The 1,503-nt window shown below is 26.5% G+C and overlaps 1 protein-coding gene across 1 annotated transcript; it reads left to right on the top strand.

The window, feature by feature from the left end:
• Nucleotides 1-548: 548 nt before the first annotated feature.
• Smp_132780 (hypothetical protein) lies at nucleotides 549-1,055 on the top strand (the record flags this gene model as incomplete). Its single annotated transcript, XM_018791960.1, has 1 exon — nucleotides 549-1,055. The coding sequence occupies one exon, from the start codon at nucleotides 549-551 to the stop codon at nucleotides 1,053-1,055; it is 507 nt and encodes a 168-aa protein (XP_018644868.1).
• Between the last annotated feature and the right edge of the window lie 448 nt (nucleotides 1,056-1,503).

Raw genomic sequence — 1,503 nt, 5'->3', positions numbered from 1 at the left:
ATTCTGGTTAAAGTAAAAAATAAAGGTCATTGTTGAATGAAAAATAAAAAAAAGGCTCAAATTAAAATGTTCGAACTAACTTAGAATAAAGCATTCTGAAATAATTTTACGTAGACTATATAAAGTATACACTACATAATGATCAAAATCTCAATATTCAGACTTCATTTGGTTACCATTGTATGATAAAAAAAAGTGTTCTTTGGGGATTTAAACATCAAATTCATCAAATTACTACAGATAACTTATGACAAATGTTAACATAATTGACATACTTAGACACAAACTATAATGCATTTTATGGATGAATTAACTTTATTATGAGTGATTTATATTTCGTATCATTTTTCTTTCATTTTCTCCTTGCTAAACAATTTTCAGATATACTTGAACGTGTACATCAATTACGTGATAAATTTTCCGATAAATTAATCTCAGATCATTCAAATGCATCAAAAAATAAACAGAATATCAATAATAATAAGAATAATAACAGTAATGAGAAATTTGATGTAAACACTTATATTCCATGTAATCATCCTTTGAAAATGTATTCACATGATCATTCTAATGATTATGATATTAATAGACAATGTAATTCATTAAATACTTCCATTTCTAATCATATTTCATCTCAATTGACTAACCACAATTCTTCTTCTCAGTATTTCAATGTAAAACTTCATTCAACTCCTTTAACATCGAAGAAGATATTGAAAACTTCAACAGATAATTATAATATTAAACCAATAGTTACTACATCATATTCACAATCTCTAGACAGTGGTATTGAAGATACTGTAAATACACAATTAAATATTTCTTATAAATCACAATCAATAAATTGTACACAATCGCCGCAGTTATTACATATGTCACAACGAATATTTAAACAAAACTATTATAATATAAATCAACCAGTGGAAAATGAAATCTGTGAACAAATAATCGATTTATCTTTTAAAAAACAAAAACAGACTAATCATCATCATCATCATGAAGAAATTCATCAAACTAAAGAAGAACAAAATGTTTGGAGACCATATTTAGATTAATGAGTTTATATTCTATCTGGCTTACTTTTCTACGTCATTTTCCCTTTAACAACTATAAACCAGAAGAAGTAGATTCAACTAGAAAAAAGCGTCAATTTATTATTTTTTTTTACTTTTGTTCAGTTTTATTCTTAATAATTTCACTTCTTCTACCAGTAATTTGCCATATTCATCAATGGTTTACTAATGAAAAGTTTCCATAAATAAATAAAACAGTATCGATACATTAGTGTCTGTTTTTTCTAAATTTAGTACACTCTTTTGTAAATTAGCGGTTCGAATAGAAGCGATGGTACAAATTTCATGATATCCAGAATGATGTTGGTGGAGGATCAGCGTGTTTCTTATTAACCTTATTCGGAGAATCTTCTACGAAGTCGATTTTTGTAGTAAACTTATTCATCTCTACCTAACTACAACTTCGAAGATTTCTTCCCCATATTAGTCA

Source organism: Schistosoma mansoni (genome assembly GCF_000237925.1).
Source record: "Schistosoma mansoni, WGS project CABG00000000 data, chromosome 1 unplaced supercontig 0010, strain Puerto Rico, whole genome shotgun sequence".
In the NCBI taxonomy this organism is placed as follows: Eukaryota; Metazoa; Platyhelminthes; class Trematoda; order Strigeidida; family Schistosomatidae; genus Schistosoma; species Schistosoma mansoni.
The sequence above is the reverse complement of the archived record's forward strand: the minus strand, read 5'-3'. Positions and strand labels throughout refer to the sequence as shown.